The sequence below is a fragment of the Typopeltis vanoorti genome, chromosome 3, assembly GCF_054136105.1.
Source record: "Typopeltis vanoorti isolate ZY-2024b chromosome 3, IOZ_Tvanoo_1.0, whole genome shotgun sequence".
NCBI lineage: Eukaryota > Metazoa > Arthropoda > Arachnida > Uropygi > Thelyphonidae > Typopeltis > Typopeltis vanoorti.
Genome location: NC_143551.1, coordinates 163,314,728 through 163,335,651, shown reverse-complemented (window position 1 = coordinate 163,335,651; position 20,924 = coordinate 163,314,728). Strand labels below are relative to the sequence as shown.

The window sequence follows — 20,924 nt, the reverse complement described above, 5'->3', positions numbered from 1 at the left end:
TAATGAATAACAGAGGGGATAATGTACATCCTTGTCTCACACCAGATTTAATATTAAACCATCTTCCTGTACTTCCTTCAATTCTAACTGCTGACTTACAACTCAAATAAAGACTAAGTATTGCTTGATATAATGCCCCATTGACACCATATAACTGCAGCATATTGAATAGCTTCTCTCTTGGCACCTTGTCATATGCCTTTTCCAAATCGACAAAACTTAAATACAGATCTTTGTTATATACCCATGCTTTCTCCACTATTTGTCGTAAAGTGAAGATCTGATCCTGACAGCCTCTATTTGACCTGAATACAGCTTGTTCTTCACCAAGCTTTTCTTCCACAATTCTTCTCAACCGTTTCTCAAGTACACTGGCATAAATCTTGCCCAGAACACTCAGTAGGGAAATACCTCTGTAATTCTCACATTCAGTTTTATTTCCCTTTTTATATATGGGTACTATTAGAGTTCTACTCCAATCGTCAGGAATTCGTCCCTCTGTCCAGGCTTTCTGAACTATGCAGTGCAGCCACAACAAGACTTTTATACCACCATACTTAAGCATTTCTGGTCGAATTTCATCTACTCCTGCTACCTTTCTACATTTCAAGCCTTTGATATCTTTTTCTACTTCAAGTATGGATATGTATTCCTGACTGCATGCCTGGTCAGTGTTTTTTATCACTGTGCTGTCATCAATGCTTGTTTCATTTAGCAGTTTTACAAAGTAATTACTCCATACTTCAAGGATATCTTTTTCTTCTGTTTTCATGTCACCTTTATCATCTCTAACTCCTTTTACAGCACTCTTTCCTCCATTCCTAAGCTTCTTCAACAACCTCCAGAATATTTTGCCACCTTCTTGATATTTATTTTCTATATTCTTGCCAAAGTCCTCCCATGACTTTTGTTTAGCTAGTTTTACACACTGTTTAGCTTTCTTACATTTGTCTCTGTATTCTGTAAGAGTAAAAGCTGACTTATTTGCCAGGAACATTTGATATGCTTTCTTCTTTTCCTTCACTGCCTCTTTAACTTCCTGTGTCCACCAGGGAGTTCTGATTTTTTTATCCTTGCACACAACCTCACCACATGCCTCTCTGGCAGAATCAATCAATGTTTTCTTCAGAGTTTGCCACTGAATCTTCAAGGTTTGATTCCTGTTCTCAAACTCTTTCATTTTCTTTTCAATGATCTTTCTGTATTTTAGTCTGCAGTTCACATCTGAGAGCTGCTCAACTTTTATTCGCTTTAAAACTTTCTTACATGTTATTCTTTTCAATATGAAATTCAATTTTATCCTGCTCAAGACTAAATAGCGATCGCTTCCAATTTCAAATCCTCTGTACACTCTGGTGTCCTGCACCAGGGAGAAAACATATGTATATAGTAGACAACAATAATAACAGGACTCTAGCCTTGATGTATAATTTTTAATTATACATCAAGTATACACCCAATATATGTATGCTCCAGAAGATGACCTTGACATAAAGGTCGAAACGTCGAATGTAGATTTTAGTTATATTAAACTAAAGTTTTTATTCAAACACGGTAGTTGTCTCCATAATTTTCAAAAATGCATACATAATTAATACAAACAACTAAATATTGTTTTTTGATACGGCCTGTTTGCGGCGCTAGATACTATGCATGTGACGTGTGTTATGCATGAAATTTTATGACATGAACAACTGACAACTACGTTACATTTGAAATACCTCTAAATGTTAACCCTACCTAAGGTAACTAGCGCCACGACAAAAATTTGAACTAATTGATCATCTGTCTCCTGTCAAACACCATGGTTTTTAGATACATAGAGATTTTAACTGTCAAAATAAATATTCTGTTAACTTATTTATTGTGGTACTAAACTGTTGTTTAATTTAGTGTCAGGTAATGTTATACACAAATAATTTTTATTATGTTGAATTTGTGTTTTTACTTGCAGGTAAATTTGTGATAATAATAACCTTCCTCATATGAGTTCAAGAAAAAGAAAAATAATCAAAGAAAACAGAGGATTCAATAAAATGTGCATAGAGAAATTTGCATTTATAACAGTAAATGGAAATCGGCAGTGTTTAATTTGCCATCTACGACTTCAAAATAACAAATCAAGTAATATCAAATGATATTTTCAAAGAAAACATTTAGACTTCAGTAAAAAATATCCTGAGGGTGATAATAGAAAAAAAGCTATTGAAGAATTACAAAATAAAACATTGCTTCAGCAAAGATATTTATCAACTTGGACAAAATCTTCGTCGAATACTACTGAAGCAAGTTTTTTGTTATCCCTTGAAATAGCAAAAGAGGGAAAACCTTTTACCGATGGTGAATTTTTAAAAAAATTACATGTATAATGTCTCTGAAATTCTATTTATCATCATCAATTTCTTGCCATGTACCCACAAGGGGTGTAGAGGATATGATAGTACTACATGAAAAATTTACATCATTACTAACTTCCTATCTACAATTTTCCTCCAAATCAGTCTGTTACTTGTCAAGACTCCCACATTATTAGATCTTATATTTCTATCATCTAAGGCACTTTGTATCGTATCAATCCACCTATATCTTGGTCTTCCTCTGAGTCGTTTGCCTGCCAACCTGGCAGAGAACACTTGTTTTGCTAATCTTTCCTCACCCATTCTGTTTAAGTGACCATACCACCTGAGATTAGCTCTGCTTACGCATTCCTGGATGCTGACAATGTCAAGTTCTTTCCTAATATCTTCATTTTTAATATGATATTGCCATTGATACCATCTGTTTACGCCTATAATCTTTCTCAGCACTCTCATATCTGCGGTCTCTAATCTTTGGTCAAGTGTTTTACTTCTGACCCAGCTCTCAGATCCATAAGTTAAAACTGGTTTGAACACTGTCTTGTATATGGCTAATTTAGTGTTCTGACTAATTTCTCTCTTATTCCATATGAATATATTCAATTGACTTCCTACCCTACCAGCTTTGTTGATTCTGTTCTCTATTTCTGTATTTAATTTACCATCTTCACTAAAAATCGTGCCTAAGTAGCTGAAATGTTTTACTTGTTCCACAGGTTCTCAATTCACATCACGGTTGACATTTACAATGATTCTGCCTATTTTCATTGTCTTTTCTTTTTATTGCTGACCTCCATACCATATCTATTACAATAGTTATTCAATTTAGTCAGAGATTCTTGCAGACTTGTAGCGGATTTATTTAGAAGTATAACATCGTCCGCATAAAGCAAAGAGCTGACATTAACATCTCGAATTTTGATATCATGCTTAATACCAATTTCCTTCACATGTGATCCATGTAGATAATGAATAACAGAGGGGATAATGTACATTCTTGTCTCACACCAGATTTAACATTAAACCATCTTCCTGTACTTCCTTCAATTCTAATTGCTGGCTTACAACTCAAATCAAGACTAAGTATTGCTTGATATAATGCCCCATTGACACCATATAACTGTAGCATGTTGAATAGCTTCTCTCTCAGCACCTTGTCACATGCCTTTTCCAAATCGACAAAACTTAACTACAGATATTTGTTATATTCGCATGATTTCTCCACTATTTGTCGTAAAGTGAAGATCTGATCCTGACAGCCTCTATTTGACCTGAATACAGCTTGTTCTTCACCAAGCTTTTCTTCCACAATTCTTCTCAACCGTTTCTAAAGTACACTGGCATAAATCTTGCCCAGAAAACACTCAGTAGGGAAATACCTCTGTAATTCTCACATTCAGTTTTATTTCCCTTTTTATATATGGGTACTATTAGAGTTCTACTCCAATCGTCAGAAATTCGTCCCTCTGTCCAGGCTTTCTGAACTATGCAGTGCAGCCACAACAAGACTTTTATACCACCATACTTAAGCATTTCTGGTCGAATTTCATCTACTCCTGCTACCTTTCCACATTTCAAGCCTTTGATATCTTTTTCTACTTCAAGTATGGATATGCATTCCTGACTGCATGCCTGGCCAGTGTTTTTTAACATTGTGCTGTCATCACTGCTTGTTTCATTTAGCAGTTTTTCAAAGTAATTACACCATACTTCAAGGATATATTTTTCTCCCATTTTCATCTCTAACTCCTTTTACAGCACTCTTTCCTCCATTCCTAAGGTTCTTCAACAACCTCCAGAATATTTTGCCACCTTCTTGATATTTATTTTCTATGTTCTTGCCAAAGTCCTCACATGACTTTTGTTTAGCTAGTTTTACACACTGTTTAGCTTTCTTACATTTGTCTCTGTATTCTCTAATAGCACAAGCTGACTTATTTGCCAGGAACTTTTGATATGCTTTCTTCTTTTCCTTCACTGCCTCTTTAACTTCCTGTGTCCACCATGGAGTTCTAAATTTTCTATCCTTGCAGACAACTTCACCACATGCCTCTCTAGCGGAATCAATTAGGGTTTTCTTCAAGGCTTGCCACTGATTCTCCAAGGTTTGGTTCCTGTTCTAAAACTCTTTCATTTTTCCTTCAATAATCTTTGTGTATTTTAGTCTACAGTTCACATCTGAGAGCTGCTCAACTTTTATTCGCTTTAAACTTTCTTACATGTCATTCTTTTCAATATGAAATTCAGTTTTATCCTGCTCAAGACTAAATAATGATCACTTCCAATTTCAAATCCTCTGTATACACTCTGGTGTCCTGCACAAGGGAGAAAACATCACTATCAACAATAACATAGTCGATGAGACTTTTCTTATTCCTTGCCTCTTCTCTCCATGTGAATTTGTGCACATTTTTATGTTGGAACATGGTGTTAGTAATAACCAATCCATGTTCATGCTTTGATCTTTTCTCCAAATTTTCCCAAAATATTTTTCTATGTCTGACAATCATTTCCTACTCTGCTATTTAGATGCCCAGCAAAGACCAACTTTTCCTTTTTCATTGTGTCAGTTGCTTTTCCTAAAGCCTCAAAAAATTCCTCCAGTTCTACTTTAGTAGAACCTTCTGTGGGGCCATAGGTACAAATAAGTCTCATTGTCCAGTTCCCCATTCTCATATTTGCGCACATTACTTTACTTGAGACTGCCTGCCATTCAAGAATATGAGCCTCGTCTATTTTGTTGAATACTATGGCTGCTACTCCTTTTCCTTGATTGTAATTGCCTGAATATAACATGTTGTATTTATTGGTGAGAAAGATCTCTAATTCCTCAGCTAGCTCCATTTCTTTGCGATTCAAGCTTCTTATATTGATAGTACCGATCTTTAACTCTGGTGATGTTGAGTTGGGATTGTGTTTTAAGGTTTGTTCCAGTAGCTGACTTTTTGCTGTTTGCCCTGGTTCCCTGGCAAAAACAACGGGGGGGACTTGATTAACCGGGCGACATCCCAGCCGGCATGAATTCTGTCATGTTGTACAATCATTTCTATCTTTTGGTTTAAGCCAATAAGAATACAATTTGGTCATCTAAATCCCAAATTGCCAGCCCATCCTCATTTGTTCAGTATCTAGGTAGATACCCAACAGGGTACACCACGAGAAGGTGAGGTTTGGATATTAGTTCAGAAGCCCTGGTCGGTTCTCTGCACTCCTTTAAAGGCTATGTGGAGGTCTCCTCTCAATTATACAGCTTTGACCTTTAAGCATCCAGAAATTCTGATTTTGCGGTGCAGAAATTTTATTTAAGGATATGAAAAATAATGACGATATGTAAAAAAAAAAATTAAAGATTTACCTCTTTTGGCTAGAACTGTCAAGGAGAGAATTGTAACAATTTCTGCAGAAGTTTCAAATATGCAAATTATGGATATTAATTATGCCGATTTTATATATATTGCGGTTGATGAATCAAATGATATTTCCGATATGGCACAATGCTGCTTTATGGTTAAAATATCACATCTTCCAGTATTTGAGAACGTCTTGATCTGCTAACACTTAAAGGACACACTACAGGTTAAGATATTTCAGAAAACCTTCTAACAAGTTTACAGAATAAAAATATAAATATTAATAATATAGTATGCATTGCGACTGATGGCGTGCCTTCTATGATTGCAAAAAATAAGGGGTTTGTTAAATTATTCTCCACTCATATTCCACATGGAGTTATTTCATTTCATTGCATTTTGCATCAAGAAGCTTTAGTTGCAAATTCTTTGGGATTATTACCACAACTAAAAATGATGGATGTTGTTGTGCTATTGATCAATTTCAGGCGTTGAATCACAGACTTTTTGACACATTTTTAGAGGAACTAGGTAGTCAACATAAAGATTTAGTGACATTTATATCTGTACGATGGTTATCAAGAGGAAAAGCATTAAAACGTTTTTTTCACTGCTTAAAAGAAGTAGCAGTTTTCTTAACCACTAACAATTATAACATTAATCATGTAGAACTTCCACATGATTTATTATTTATTAAATTTTTTTATTCAGAATGGATAAAAAATTGTTTTTTGCTTGATGCTTGATATGACAGAACATTTTAATAAGCTAAATTTGAAGTTGGAAGGGAAGGGAAGCACAGCCTTACAATTACTAGAGGAAGTCCTTACCTTTGAACAGAAACTAAGAGTGTTTTTCAAAGATGTTACTGAAGAGAAATTTATATATTTTGAAAATCTAAAAAATTATAGATAGAATTTAAATCAAGAAAAACTTGATTGCAAAATATTCACCTGAAATTATTACTGTAATTTTAGATTTATTTACAAGCAGATTTCAGGATTTTAAAAAAAAAAACATCAGGAGATGATGAAATTTATATTACATCCGTTAAATTGCAATTTAAAATTAATTGATATTTAAGCTTTTCCCAGAATATCAATTGCAGAAGTACAAATGGAGCTTCTGGAAATTCAGAATAAAAGCATCCGGGTACAAAAACTTCAGGAAATTGTGGCACAAATTGAAGACAATGTGAGGAAACTATGGAAGAAACACCACAGCAAATTATATTCAAATGTTGGAATTCTTTCCCAGCTAATTATTCAAATGCCACGCGACTTGCTTTTGGGGTTTTGACTCTTTTCGGTTCAATGTACAATTGCGAACAATTTTTTTCTTCAATGAATTACATTAAAAATAAGTATAGGAACAAATTGACTGAAAGTTTGAAAGCCGAATTACTATTAAAGTGCACATCTCTTAAAATACATAATATAGTATTTTTGTTCGGACTAATTCTTTTTGCAATACAAATCTGACTTTTTTTGCAATATTATACTTGTTTTATTTATTGAACATATACAAAATTTATATGCAAACATAAAAGTGGTATTTGATATCTGGAAGTATTGAATTAAAAACAAATTTACCTAAGTTTGAACTAACTGCAACTTTGAGTCAAATTGTAGTTAGTTCAGGAAAACTCGAATTGAAGTTGTGGCTCCCAAAATTGTGTTTTAATTATTATTTTTTTTGATGGAATGGCTCTTTGGTTCAAAAAGGTTTCCAACTCCTGTATATAGGATACTTTGATGGTGTCAATAGTTTTTTTTTTATTATCGATGATATATTTATTTATTCTTGAATGCTGAAATGCTAACCAGGTTCATCTCCTATGGAAATGCTATTACTGTCTCAGATTTAAAATATTTAACTTAATTCAAAGAAACCTTGATTATGGCTGAAGTCAATAATTATTCTAAGTGTTTCCAAAAATAATTTAATAAATTAGATATCTACAGTAATTATATAATAAACTCATAAAGGCAACTCATTATATTGTAAATTAAATATTAATTCACTCTCACACACTTTCTCAATTTAAACTTCACAAAGAAGAATGTGCATTGGGCTCAACTAAAAATTGTAATCATAAATATATAGGCCAAGTTATAAAATAGTAATCCATCAATTACACTCCAAGAAACTTCAAATTTTTCTTTCTTTATTACTTAGTTCCTCAGTTTTTTACCACTCAGATTAAGCAGAGCAACAGTTATTGTATTGAATTCTCATTTCAAAGTTGATTAGTCATCCACTCTACTTTCAACAAAAGAAAGAATTTAATTGAAGCAACAAATTAGTTCTAAGGAATAAGAAAAGTCTCATTGACTATGTTATTGTTGATAGTGATGTTTTCTCCCTGGTGCAGGACACCAGAGTGTACTGAGGATTTGAAATTGGAAGTGATCACTATTTAGTCTTGAGCAGGATAAAATTGAATTTCATATTGAAAACAATGACATGTAAGAAAGTTTTAAAAGCGAATAAAAGTTAGGCAGCTCTCAGATGTGAACTGAAATACACAAAGATTATTGAAGAAAAAATGAAAGAGTTTGAGAACAAGAACCAAACCTTACAGAAAACCCTGATTGATTCTGCTAGAGAGGCATGTGGTGAGGTTGTCTGCAAGGATAGAAAAATCAGAACTCCATGGTGGACACAGGAAGTTAAAGAGGCAGTGAAGGAAAAGAAGAAAGCATATCAAAAATTCCTGGCAAATAAGTCAACTTATGCTCTTAGAGAATACAGAGACAAATGTCAGAAAGCTAAATACTGTGTAAAACTAGCTAAACAAAAGTCATGGGAGGACTTTGGCAAGAACATAAAAATAAATATCAAGAAGGTGGTAAGATATTCTGGAGGTTGTTGAAGAAGTTTAGAAATGGAAGAAAGAGTGCTGTAAAAGGAGTTAGAGATAATAAAGGTGACATGAAAACGGGAGAAAAGGATATCCTTGAAGTATGGAGTAATTACTTCGATAAATTGCTAAATGAAACAAGCAGTGATAGCACAGTGGTAAAAATCACTCAACAGGCATACAGTCAGGAATACATATCCATACTTGAAGTAGAAAATGCCATCAAAGGCTTGAAATGTGGAAAGGCAGCAGGAGTAGATGATATTCGACCAGAAATGCTTAAGTATGGTGGTATAAAAGTCTTACAGTGGCTGCACTACATAGTTCAGAAGGCCTGGACAGAGGGTCGAATTCCTGACGATTGGAGTAGAACTCTAATAGTACCCATATATAAAAAGGGAAATAAAACTGAATGTGAGAATTACAGAGGTATTTCCCTACTGAGTGTTCTGGGCAAGATTTATGCAGTGTACTTGAGAAATGGTTGAGAAGAATTGTGGAAGAAAAGCTTGGTGAAGAACAAGCTGTATTCAGGCCAAATAGAAGCTGACAGGATCAGATCTTCATTTTAAGACAAATAGTTGAGAAAGCATGGGAATATAACAAAGATCTGTATTTAAGTTTTGTCGATCTGGAAAAGGCATAAGACAAGGTAGCAAGAGAGAAGCTATTCAATACACTACAGTTATATAGTGTCATTGGGGCATTATATCAAGCAATACTTAGTCTTTATTTGAGTTGCAAGTCAGCAGTTAGAATTGAAGGAAGTACAGGAAGATGGTTTAATATTAAATCTGGTGTGAGACAAGGATGTACATTATCCCCTCTGTTATTCATTATCTATATGGATCACATTATGAAGGAAAATGGTATTAAACATGATATCAGAATTGCAGATGTTAATGTCATCTCTTTGCTTTATGCGGACGATGTTATACTTCTAAATAAATCCGCTATAAGTTTGTAAGATTCCCTGACTAAATTGAATAACTGTTGTAATAGATATGGTATGAAAGTCAGTAATAAAAAGACAAAGACAATGAAAATAGGTAGAATCGTTGAAAATGTCAACTGTGTTTTGAATGGGGAACCTGTGGAACAAGTAAAACATTTCAGCTACTTAGGCACGATTTTTAGTGAAGATGGTAAATTAAATATGGAAATAGACAACAGAATCAACAAAGCTGGTATTGTAGGAAGTCAATTGAATAAATTCATATGGAGTAAGAGATAAATTATTCAAAACACCAAATTAGCTGTATACAAGACAGTGTTCAAACCAGTTTTAACTTATTGATCTGAGAGCTGGGTCAGAAGTAAAACACTTGACCAAAGAATAGAGCCCACAGATATGAGAGTCCTGAGAAAGATTATAGGCGTGAACAGATGGCATCAATGGCAATATCATATTAAAAATGAGGATATTAGGAAAGAACTTGACATTGTCAGCATCCAGGAATGCATTAGCAGAGCTAATCTCAGGTGGTATGGTCACTTGAACAGAATGGGCGAGGAAAGATTAGCAAAACAAGTGTTCTCTTCCAGGTTGGCAGGAAAACAACCAGAGGAAGACGGTGGATTGATAGATTGATTGATTAATATAGGTGGATTGATACGGTACAAAGTGCCTTAGACGATAGAAATATAAGATCTGATAATGTTGGGGTCTTGATAAGTAACAGACTGATTTGGAGGAAAATTGTAGATAGGAAGTTAGTAATGAGGTAAGTTTTTCATGAAGTACTTTCATATCCTGTATACACCCTTTGAGGGTACATGTCAGCAATTTGATGATGATGAAGTGTAGTCCTATCTTACAATAGGCGAGAGAATATTCAGACATTGCTACCATTTAAAATAAGCTCTTGCATAACATAATAAAGGCTTATATTAATTTAGCTGCTTCTGTTCCAGTCATCCATGATAGTATGGATATCATTTGATCATTTACTTCATTTGCACAAATTTGAAAATATCAGTATACATCAATTGCCACCAACAGAATGTCTGTTAGTTACAATTCTGGACATGCATTATTCCATTACATTCTAGAATTTTTCTCTTTTTCTCTGTACTCCACTATTTTTCTCTGCTCCATAGGTTTATTTTTTTTAGCATTGTCTATTGCTAACCAAAGAAGTGATGTGATCAGAGTTAGTTTTGTTTTCATAACCACTCTGCTTTGGTGTCAAGAACATAGGCTGACCTAGCATTATTTAACTTAACATTGCTAATATATATTTCCAATATACATTCATTCTTAGTGACTTTTATATCATCAATATTTTACAACACCCATACACATCACAATAAAATATTATAAATAATTAACACAATAGTACAGTGGACTTTAAGTATAGTAAACACCATTGTAACAGATAATTCACTATAATAAACTACTGAAAAGTCGTAATCAAAGTCCATTAGGTGCAAGGATATGATCAAAGAAATTTATTATAGCAAACTATCTGCAATAACAATTACTATAGTCTATTGAAGTTTGTTGTAGAGAAAGCTGACTATACTACATAATTAAGTTTACATTATTACTAGCCTGTCAACATCATTTTGTGTATAGGATATTACAATAGCGTGACATAATTAAGTTTGTTTTGCTGTCTTCCTGTTAAGTTTTCTTGCAAATTAATCTGTTAGGTGAATCCCATCCACAAAAGATCATTCACCTATTATACATTAGTACCATGAGTGGGCTAAGAGTTTAGATAACTCAAAAATCTGCTAATGCAGAAAGCAGAGGCCAAATGTAGAACTTTTTCAATCGTCTTCAAATTTCTGATAAATAAGGTATATCTTACACCAGATGATGAAATTCATCTCCCATTTAAAAACACTTACATCCATGTCCACAGTGGAATTTCAATGCACAATCTATTGGTTGGAGGAGAGATGCTAACCACTCAACCAACTAAGCAAGCATAGTAAGATTTTATCAATCCACTTACTTCTTCCAGCTTTTCCTGCTGTCTTGGCATCAAATACTGGTTGTTAGATTTTTCTTTCCTCCATCACCTATATGGAATACGTTCAGATCTACATAGATGATCATTGATAGAGGAGATAGCCTTGTCTTACACATTATTTTACATGAAACTATCATATGCATCTTTTAGTTTTTCCTGACTTGAACCTTACATATAGGATATATATTGCTTATTATAATGTTCCATTTATACCATATAATTGTAGCGTAAGAATTTTCCCAGAAGAATATGTGTGTAGAGGCTTAAGCCCAGAAGAATATGTATAATTGTAGTGCTTTGAATAGCTTTTCTCTTGGCATCTTATCATATGCCTTTTCCAGATTAACATTCACTTTGGGCAACGATGATATTATCTTGTTCATTGGGACATGACACAAGAATTTGCTTAATAATTCCTTTTTGTATATCTGGTGGATGGACAAGCTCACAAATCATGGCATGGGTTATGATTGAAACCAGAAGTGTGAATGGGAGAGGAGGGAGGAGGGTAAAAAGAATATGTTTGTTTCAGGATATGTCAGAGGCTAATAATTAACTTCTTCACTACTAAGTTTGAGTTATCTCTAGCAGTTTAAAAATGTGTGTGTTTGTTGATGTTGAGTATTCTTGAGCACATTTTTGCATTTAAAAAACTCTTCCAAAACAACTTTTAAACATGTTTGAATTTTGCAGGCATATGGAGACATTTTGTTATGAATGTAGTTCATTTAAACTCAGGCACTTCACAGTCCTCATCTGATTCAGGAAAATATTTGCCCATAGCAGAATTCCCCCAGCTGATGTCACATGATCAGTGTATTCCTATGGATAGTAAAATAGGAGAAAATGTGCATACTGACCATAAGTCACAAAAATTGCATGAAAGGAATCAGGAAAGAGAAACACTTAGACCACTTGGCTAATAATGATGTAACAGAATATTATAAGACTAACATGACAAGCTAGAAATGAACATTTCTGCTGATGGTTTTGTTAGGACTGGATGCAGTACAGAAAGGTCTATTCTATGGACATAATAGTTCTAAATTGTTGGGCGTTGTATGAAGCAGATACTGGGAAAAAACATATTTTCAGATTTTCAACTGAGTAATAAGAGAAAGTTTTCAAATTTTCCAGATGATGAGAGCAGTCACTACAATGGGATGTATATCATTAATGTGTGTCCAAATGCCTCATTTGAAGAGAAGAAAAAGAGATAGCAGATGTGACATGGTGCCCTATATATATCTACTGCTGTTTCAAAAAATATTACATAATTGATTAATTTTGAAAGTACAATGGAGGCAATACAGAATGTTCAATATTGTTTAGAAATATGGAGAAATAAGGTTTTGAGTAAGACAGTTTGGATTAACTTTGAATTTGGGGACCTAAAGTTTCAGATTTTTAATTTAAATTATAAGTCAGCAAGGAGAGTTTGGTTGGGTTCTATTTTTTCAGCAGTGAAAGGGTTAAAAAGAATCCAATATTTGATTGGTATATTTTAATTACTTAAACAGTATAAATATATGAATCGACATTGAGATACTGTGTGATCATAATTGGCACCTATGAGGGCAAGGGTAGCTGTGATGCACAATGAAATGCATGTCATCCTGTTATTTCTCAACAGATTTTGTGCTGCTCGTTATTGTGTATTTCTTTCTTTTTTTTTTATTTATATTTTGCTTTTTATTTGTTTTCTAAGAACTTTTTTTTAATATAGTAATAAAGCCTAGGTGTGCTAATATTTTGTTGGAGATCATCCAATGCGGTCCTTTTTTGTCAAGCATATGATTCATTTTTATTTATAGGAATAAACACAGTTTTACTCACTACATCTATTCTATCCTAGGACTGGAATGAAAACGTCCCTGTGAAGTGAAAAGCACCTCCCTTCCCATGTTAAATACAGCTCCTTGTTGTATTTCTCAGACTGTTCTCAGTTGTTCATCTTAATTTCTTGTCCTGGTGATACCTGTTGGTCCTAAATCCAGTTTTTCTTCCACAGGTTTTCTTCACCTTTCTCAAATATGCTTGCATAAATTTTATCTGGAACATTCAGCAGGGAAATTCTCTATAATTCTTACATTTTTTAGAGTACTCTGCTCCATTCATTTTGGAATTCACAATATCATCTGCTCAAATATCAAACAACTCCTGATTACATTCCACTGCCATGATTTCTATCACTATTCTGTGACTACTTATTTCATAGAAAGACTTTGTTGAGAATAAAGAAAATAAATATCATGAAGATGCCATTGAAAGATTACTGTATGAAGAATATCTGAAACAATTACTTTAAAAGACTGCTTAGATATCTTATTTTATACTTCTCTGTACCCTTTCTAGGTACCTGCTGATTTGTTATGGCTTCTTCTATTTCAGGACGGTCTCTTGAACTTCTTGAGTCTCCACTATATGCTTCCTGGGCATATAGTGGAGACGTTCTAAATCGCTTGTATTCTGGACCACTATGAAGATATCACATCAACAATGATGTAATAAAGCTTTTGTGTCGGAACATGGTGTTAATAATGACTATTTCATATCCTGAACAGAAATCTAGCAATGCTCTGCACTTTCCTTTCCAAGAAACTCGATCTCTATGCTCAAGCGTCCATATATTGGCCTCCTATTGGTCCATTTGATATGTAGTGAACCTTATCAAAATGGACCAATCAGAGGCAAATATACAAATATGCTTAAGCATAGCGAACGTGTCTCCTATAAGGTTCGGCTAGGGCAACTCGTAAATGCCGGCAAGTGTATTCCCATAAGCTCTCTGGTCAAATTTCACACGAAACTTTTGTGGTTTCTGTATTCAGCATTTGAAATAATGCTGGATTTAATATCCACTTGATTTTTATAATTATCGATATGTACTCCTGATTGCATTCCTTTTGGGTTTTTCTTACTTCTATTCTGTCATTTATTACTTTATTAATAATGAGGCTGGTTGATCCAGCGTGTTCATGTACAGACAAGCCCCCCCCATGGATTGCTTCTTTAACTTCTGTAACTCCTATGCACACAATAAGCAGCAAAAAGTGTAGTAAATCAACGCTGTTTGTAGATAGGAATCAAGAGAAAAGCAATCTATTGATATTCCTTTTGAAGAGTTGGAGATTTTAGTCTTTGCAAAATACCTCATGGAGACAGCCGTTCCAGATGCAAATGGAATGAAAGATGAGATTAGGTGGTTCAGTGAGTTAGCAGTTCAATTTAAACGGGTGCTGGATAGCTGCTTGTGTTATTATATGATAAGCAGAAATGGGGATGGAAATTTTGAATGCCACTTATAATGAATATTGCCCATTGAAATATCAGAAAAGACAATACAAAAAAATGACCTTGAGATAGTGGGGGGGGGATCATCGATTAGCTGAACTGCCCTTCTTTGGATATTATCATGAATTGTTAGATGGATTTTTTTGATGCACCACCTCAAATTTAACAGCAGTTTTTTAAAGTTGGACAGGTGGGTTTGCACTGGATTAATAGCTGGACAGATGAAAAGTAATGTCTTGGGAAAAAAGAATGTCAGGTTTTTTTTGGAAGCTATAGAAGTGATTTTTATGCCAAGGGTGTCAGTGCAAGAAGAGAGATCAGGTCTGCATTATTGAGTGAAGCATTGTAAAAGGTAAGGGGAGAAGGATCATTGTTGCAAAGGGGAAAAAAATTGTGTTTTTGAAAACATTGATTAATTTTTCATCACCTCATCTTTTGTATGTCATATAAGTAAGAGGAAAGGAGAATGCTACCATCAACAAAACTATGAATGAATAGGGTTTTGAGGTTACTGAAAGAAGGTCATTTATGTATATAAGAGCTCTAAGGAACACCTGCATTAATAGGAAACTGAAGAGATGATACATTACACATAATGAACTGAGAGAACACTCAAAATCCTTACAAATGGAGAAAAGAGGACATTAGATGGCATTTTGCCAAGAAAGCCTTCAATATCAGACATCACGAATCATGTGCCTTGGAAATGTCAAGTACAATAGCACAGGTTTCTTCAAACTTTTCCATGGCTGTCCAGAGGTGGATAACGTAGGTAAAAGGATTCTGTTGTGGACCTTGATATGTGGTCGATCCATGTTGGTTGATATTTCTCTAGGTGTTGAAGAAATTGACCATTGATGACCTTCTACATTACTTTGGAAAACACTGAGGTAATGGGTCAATAGTTGGATTGTAGATACAGAGAGTGTACAGGATATTATAATAGTACTATATGAAAAGTTAAGCCTTCACTTATTGACAATTTTCTTCCAAATTAATCTGCTATTGGTCAGTATTATCAGATCTTATAATTCTGTCTTCTAAGGCACTTTATACTGTATGTATCAATCCATATTAGATCTTGGTCGTCCTTTGAGCCTTTTTTCTTGCCATCCTGAAAAAACAATCCTTGTTTTGCTAACCTTTCCTCTCCTATTCCTGAATGCTAACAATGCAAGTTCTTTCCTAATATCCTCATTTTTAATATGATAGTGCCATTGATGCCATCTGTTCACTCCACTAATCTTTCTCAGAACTGTCATATCAGAGGTCTCCAGTCTTTAATCAAGTGTTTTATTTCTAACCCAGCTCTCAGATTCATAAGTTAAAATTGGTTTGAACACTGTCTATTTCCAAATTTAATTCACTATCTTCACTAAAAATTACGTCTAAATGTTTTACTTTTATATAGGGTAGTTGAGGTTTTCAATTTTTCTGCCTTTTTTTTAATTGCTGATTTTCATACCAAATTTATTATATAATTATTCAGTTTACTCGGGGAATCTTGCAGACATTTACTGGATTTATTTAGAAATAAATCCAGTAAATGAGAGTGGTCTGAAAAGTTCTTGGCCTAACAATGAAAAAACGAATATATAATTTAAAAATTATTTTTCAACATAATCTCCCTTAAGCCTAATACATTTATTCCAGCGATGCTCCAGTGACATTATCCATTCCTATATTGGTTCTCAGTAAGATCTGAAAAATACCCCTCTACAGCTGCAATCATCTCTTGATTCGAAGAAAAACGCTGACCAACAAGAAAGAGTTTTAGTTTTGGGAAGAGACAGAAGTCAGAGGGAGCCAAATCTGGGGAATAGGGTGGATGTTCCAACAATTCATAGTGCAGATTCCTTAATTTTCTCATTGCCATACCTTTGTGGGCAAGTGCATTGTTCTGAAAGATGATTTTTTTTTTCTTCTGCAAACCGCATCTTTTCTCAAGAATTTTTTCGTCTAGTCTGATTAAAAGATCGGAATAATATTCCCCAGTTATCGTTTTGCCCTTTTCAAGATAATTAATAAACAAAACATTATTAGTATCCCAAAACACCGATGCCGTGACCTTTCCTGCTGATGGAACAGACTTTGTCTTCTTTGGCACTGAACAACTGGCTTCTGTCCACTGTTTTGACTGCTGTTTGGATCTAAGTCTCATCCATAGTAATAAATCGATGCACAAAAAGCAGTTTTATTCTTCTTAAAATGCTTCAAGCACTGTTCAGAGATTTTCATGCAAGTTCTTTTTTGATCTACTGTGAGCAAGCTTTTTCACATGCAATTCTTCGTGCAAAATGTATCCTACACATTCTTTTGAAATGCCTATAGTCTCAGCAATTTCACTCACTTTGACTCGCTGGTCATCCAATACCATATCGTGCACATGATCAATGATTTCTGGTGGTGTTACACTTTTTGGACGCCCTTCCCGTGGATTATCTTCAAGGCTGGTATGGCCACGTTTAACCTCAGCAGCCCATTTCTTAATTGTTGAAAACAAAGGAGAAGAGTGCCCATAAACTTTTATGAACTTCGAATGAATTTCTTTTGCTGTTAAACCTGCTTCTACCAAAGAATTTTATAACTGCACGATACTAAATTTTATTCATTTCAAAGGATACAGACAACACTTTTGCTTCAGACAGCTGTATAACACAAACTACTTTCAATTTCACATGGATGCTTATGGCAGATGTACCAACTTAGGGAAAAAAATCTTGCTGATTGTGTTCCCATCTATGGTCGAGGCCGAGAAACTTTTCAGATCACTTTCATACATATATAGAAACGTTTCAAACTTCGTAGTAGATGTAAACTACATGTAAAACTACATTATACGCTCAAACAATCATCTCTCCCGTATAAACTATAAACTACATTTATGTGGGACTGGTGTCGAGGCTAGCTGGTGAACGGAGAGCTCCTGAGAGATTTGTGTTTTTTTTTGTTGATTTATTGGTGTTTTGGATTCAATTTAATGGACTTAAGTGTTTAATTTTGGTATATTATTAGAGCTTTATTAACGTGGTTAGTGTACTAAAGTGTTTTATAACATAATCTAGTCGGGAAGTCACCGCTAGATGAATTCGTAATGAGTAGTGTTCGTGCAAGCTCCAGATAAGATAAGTATCATTTTCAGTTATTGATACAAATTACTTAATATTGTGTAGTTTTGTTTTGTTTGCCTTGCGTATTTTGGTGTGTTATAACGTTTAATTTGACAAAACACGTTACAGATAAATATGGCACCTGTGCGTAGGAAAATGGCGGCCAGTAATGAAGGTTCGCCATCGTTATCAAAGAACGGTAGCATAAAAGAAATGAGTCAACATAGATGATGAATTAATAGTGGAGATAATGTTTACTTTGTCTCACCAAACCATCTTCCTGTACTCCTTCAATTCTAACTGCTGACTTAACTGTTGAGTTATATGGTAACACTTGAGTTACCATATAACTCAAGTGTTTTGAGCAGCTTTTCTCTTGTAACCTTGGCATGTCTCTTACAAATCTACAAAACTTTAAATACAGATCCTTGTTATATCCATGATTTCTCAACTATTTGTCTTAAAGTGAAAATTTGATCTTGACAACCTGTGTGGCCAATCTTCCCACAGGTTTTTTTTTTTTTTTTTTTTTTTTTTTTTCAAGTATACTCACATAAATCTTATCAGGAATACTTGACAGAGAAATTCCTATGCAATTCTCACATTCAGTTTTATTTCCCTTTTCACAAATAGGTACTATGAAAACTCTGTTCCAATCATCCAGAATTCGACTGTCTGAAATGTAAATCTTTTACATTTCAGACAGTCTGGTTGAATATCATTTAATTTAGCTGCCTTTCTACATTTAAGGTTTTTGATGGCCTTGAAGTATCATTACTTCAAGTAATGATACGTATTCCTGATTGCATCCTGTTGAGTGTTTTCTACCACCATGCTGTCGCTGCTTGTTTCATTTAGCAGTATTACAAAGTAATTACCCTAAACATCTGGAATATCTATCTTCAGTTTTCTTGTTACCATTTCATCGTTGATGTTCTAACCAAAGTCTTCCCATGACTTTTGTTTAGCTAATTTTACACAGTCATTCACTTTCTTATATTTTTCTTTAGTCTCTGCTTACAAGCTGACTTAATTGCCAGGAACTCTCGAACTCTTTTCCTTGACTGCCTCTTTAACTTCCTGAGTCAACATGGAATTCTGATTTTTGAATCCTTGCAGAGTATCTCATCACATTCCTCTCTGGCTGAATCAGTAAATTTCTAGGGTTTGGTTCTTGTTTTCAAAGTTTATCGAATAATGTTTTTATATTTGAGTCTACAGTTCGCCTTTGAATTGTGTTAAAACTTTCTTATACATCATTCTTTTCAATATGGAATTAGATTTTTACTACTCAACAAGAAATGGTGTGCTTAATGAGGGGAAAACCTTGACAATAACATAGTCAGTGAGACTATTTTTATTTCTTGCATCTTCTCACCATGTGAATTTGTGCACATTTCTATGTTGGAACACATGGTGTTTGGTAATAACTAACACCTTATGCCAGCCTATCCTCATTTGTTCAGTATCTGGGTAGATATCTAACAGGGTGTAAGATGAGTAGGTGAGGATTGGACATGGGTCAGAAGCCCTGGTTGGTTCTCACCATTCCTTAAAAGGCTACATGCATGTCTCCTTCCAGTTATCTTTTGATCCTCAAGCACACCTCAAATATAATATAGTGTAGTATTTCGTTCAATTTTTTCACTGAACCTGTATGAAAAGCTTCATTCAAAAATAATTATCAGAAAGGAAATTTTGACAATGAGCAGCTGTCTGCAAAACATCTTAAGGAAACATATGACACATATTACAAATAACAAAATATACTGCTACAGAAATAAATTGATCAAAAATATTCTCACTAAATGCACAAATCTCAATGAGAAATATGAGCTTGCCAGAATGAAATAAATTATCGATGTTTTGTGTTTATTAGAGGTAGTCATCAGAAATAACCTTTTTCTGTGTTGTTGCATAAGCACACTGAAGGAAAACAATGCTGTTTTCTTAAAGGCCCATATTTGCTGTTTAACAAAATTTATCAAGTAATAAATTGTTCTTGAAATTTTTCAATATGTCTATGGAAAGATTTGCTAACATATCTTCTTCATTCATATGTAGAACTTTTATTATATTCCTAAAACTTAATGGTTAAAAAAAATAAATAATAATAATAAAAACTTGGATTATGACTTAAGAAATGGAATTAATAAACAAAGTGGTTAAAACAGTTCAAAGGTCTCTATCTAGTGTTCTAACAGTTGTTAAAATGCTGCATAGGGATAGGATGTTATTCCTCTTTATTATTATTATTTTAATGGGTAAAGTCACAATGAACTATAGAGCTTTTCCTCCTTCAGTAACAAGATGATGTCAGCTATTCATTCATTTATGTTAAACCACTTCAAAATGCTTTTCTAAGCTACTTAGGTCTGTTGGTCTTCAAGTGGCTTTCAGCCTTTGTTTCTAAGTTCTGCAAGGTACAAACTTCTCCCAGGCATTGTGTAAGGTGACTACCACCTAGCATTGATAGAGCAGGATAAGAATAAGTATCCTATTGAAAAGAAAAAAAATGCACTAAAGTTTTAATGGTATGAAAGTCAAACAGCTCTCAGATATGAACTGGAGAAAAATGTAGGATGGCTTAGTTATGTGTAAAATGGCAGCACTTTCATGAAAAAATTTTAGAAAGAATAGAGATGATAAATACAATAAAGTAGCCAAAGAGATCATTAATGTCTCATACAAAATGAAGATTATTTCCACGGAACTATTAAAACATAAAGCAACAAATAATTGTTAGTATAACATTTATGGTATTCATTTTTCTGGGCACTACATCAATGAGAAACATTTCCACACCATTATACCACTACCATGACACTTGACAGATGAACCAGTACACTCTAGTAAATAACATTCCCCCATCATACCTAGATTATCTGATTTGAAGAGTCTGTATATGCCACTTAGCAGTCCACAGTCCAGTTATACAAGCTATGCACATACAGTTTGGCTTATACAGA

General features: G+C 34.0%; 2 protein-coding genes across 2 annotated transcripts in view; one reads left to right on the top strand and one right to left on the bottom strand.

The window, feature by feature from the left end:
- Positions 1-20,924, top strand: part of Mtr4 (exosome RNA helicase Mtr4) — a 432,027-nt gene that overhangs the window by 403,766 nt on the left and 7,337 nt on the right. The gene's annotated exons all lie outside the window — the stretch shown is intronic.
- The window catches only part of Gorab (Golgin, RAB6 interacting), a 142,655-nt gene continuing 141,826 nt past the window's right edge, over positions 20,096-20,924 (bottom strand). The window contains exon 7 of the mRNA XM_090390949.1: positions 20,096-20,452. Within this exon, the coding sequence (XP_090247075.1) occupies positions 20,321-20,452 (132 nt within the window). The 3' untranslated portion in view covers positions 20,096-20,320. The remainder of the gene's footprint in view (positions 20,453-20,924) is intronic.